At 58.6% G+C, this 1,849-nt stretch overlaps 1 protein-coding gene across 1 annotated transcript; it reads right to left on the bottom strand.

Moving 5' to 3' along the window:
- Positions 1 to 269: 269 nt before the first annotated feature.
- On the bottom strand, positions 270 to 1,563 carry LOC123822925 (insulin growth factor-like family member 1). Its single transcript, XM_045845095.1, has 4 exons — positions 1,539 to 1,563; positions 919 to 972; positions 545 to 806; positions 270 to 279 (listed from the first exon to the last, which is right to left on the bottom strand). Exons 1-4 carry the CDS (start codon positions 1,561 to 1,563, stop codon positions 270 to 272), a joined length of 351 nt encoding a protein of 116 aa, XP_045701051.1.
- Positions 1,564 to 1,849: the final 286 nt, after the last annotated feature.

Below are 1,849 nucleotides of genomic sequence, written 5' to 3'. Positions count from 1 at the left end.
AGTGCCTGGGGATGCTGCTCCATGAGACTGGCTCTAGGTGTCCGGACCCTCCAACAGCAAAGCAATCTCTCCATGTTGGCCAGAGTCATGGAAAGAGGACCAGCCACCAGCGCAGGGCAGGGTTAGTGTTAAAGGAGCAAGAACAAGACGAGTGATGAAGCTGAGTGTCTCCTGTCACCAGGCATCTGTCCCATGCCCCAGAGCTCTGTCAGCACCAGGCCCTGTGTCCCGGCTCATCCAGGAAGCAGAACCCAGCAGCGGATCCTCTGTCAGCTGACACTGCAAAGAGAGGGGGCCAGAATTGGAGGGATGGACAGAACACGGGCAGAGGGGTGGAAAAGAGAGACACGAGAAGGACAGCAAAGAGGGAGACAGAGAAATCAGAGCAAGAGGAGAGAGAAAGGGACAGGTAGATGAAGAGAGCAGGTGGACGGGGACGGGGGACACTGACAACAGGGTGCAGAGGTGGTATCATGGACAGACCTGGCATCTGGGCCCCCCGGGCCCCCCAGGCCCCATTCCTGTGAAGGGGATGGGACCTTACCTGGAACAAACCCTGTCGTCCGAGGACCGGGGCAAGGAACATGCCTGGCCTCTCACTTTGACCACGAAGGTCTCCTGGTGTGAGAATGACCAGGGACAGCACTGCTCGAAGCAGACCCTGAAGGTGCAGTTCCCACACTTTCGGGTCCTGCTCAAGGGCACTACAGCGTTGTCATAGCAACAGTGCTGCTGGGGGTCGTAGAACTTGTCCCCACACCTTGTGTGTGACTGGCACAGCAGCAGCTGAGCACCTGTGGGAGACACTGTGGGAGACAGAGCTGGTGAGAACCAGGTGGCAGGGCAGGCAGGGCCCAGCCTGGGGCGCTCTGGGAGTCACAACCCACCCCCACATGTCCCTGTCCCTCCTGGGCTCACCTGGGGCTCCATGTGAGCAGAGGAGGGTGACAATGCAGAGAGCAGCCGAGACAGCTGTGGGAGAGGAGACGGGTGGGTGAGGCCGAAGGGGAGCCATGGGCCCACCTTGGGGAGCCCAGCCTGAGCAGGGGAAGGTGTGAGGGGGTCTCTGTGCTGCCTGAGGCTCAGGGGAAGCTTCAGAGCAGTGCAGGGTGGGACTGAGTCACCTGTGTCCAGGCTTCTTAGGATTATGGACCTGTGGAGGGTGAAGGGTGCTGGCAGGACTCTTGGGAGAAGTGGGTGTAGGGCTCTGGGGAGAGTGGGTATTTCCTGGGCAGGAGTTGGGAGCAGGGGGCTCAAGGGCTGTCAGGTTCTCAGGGGGCTGAACTGGTGGCTTGTTTTGGGGAGGACCCCCACGAAAGGTTAGAGGATTGGGTTGCAGGGAGGGGGGAGGAAGAGGGATACATGTGGCATTAGACATGAGCTTCAGAAGTGAATCAGAGATGTGGATGGAGGTGATACTGGGGATGTGGATTGGCTAAAGTCTGGGGCTAAGGAGAAGGACTAGGCTGAAGTAGGGATGGGGTGGTGGCTGAGATGGGAGACGGGCTCTGAGGGAATTCGGGTTGGGTCTCCCTTACCAAAGATGTAGCATCGGGAAGTCATGGCTCTGGGTTCGTTCCGTCAGCACCTGCAGAATCAAGGGAAGGCGTACTGTCTCCAGCAGGTGCTTTTATTTGATAAGGGAGTGATGTCATCCAGTCTTCTGCCTTCTGTCCAGGCCTGCAGAGACACGCTGAGCCCTGGGGTCAGAAGGATCCAAACATCGTCCTGGCACTGAGCACCCTTTGGCAGTCAAGAAAGGATGATGCCCTGCTCTCCTGCTGGGATACTCTGTCCAAATGCCTCCCACTCATGCCCAGCACCATGCCTCACAGCCACTCCCACTCTT

The sequence above is a fragment of the Phyllostomus hastatus genome, unplaced genomic scaffold, assembly GCF_019186645.2.
Source record: "Phyllostomus hastatus isolate PE091 unplaced genomic scaffold, TTU_PhHast_1.1 phas_contig_468, whole genome shotgun sequence".
Classification (NCBI taxonomy): domain Eukaryota; kingdom Metazoa; phylum Chordata; class Mammalia; order Chiroptera; family Phyllostomidae; genus Phyllostomus; species Phyllostomus hastatus.
The sequence above is the reverse complement of the archived record's forward strand: the minus strand, read 5'-3'. Positions and strand labels throughout refer to the sequence as shown.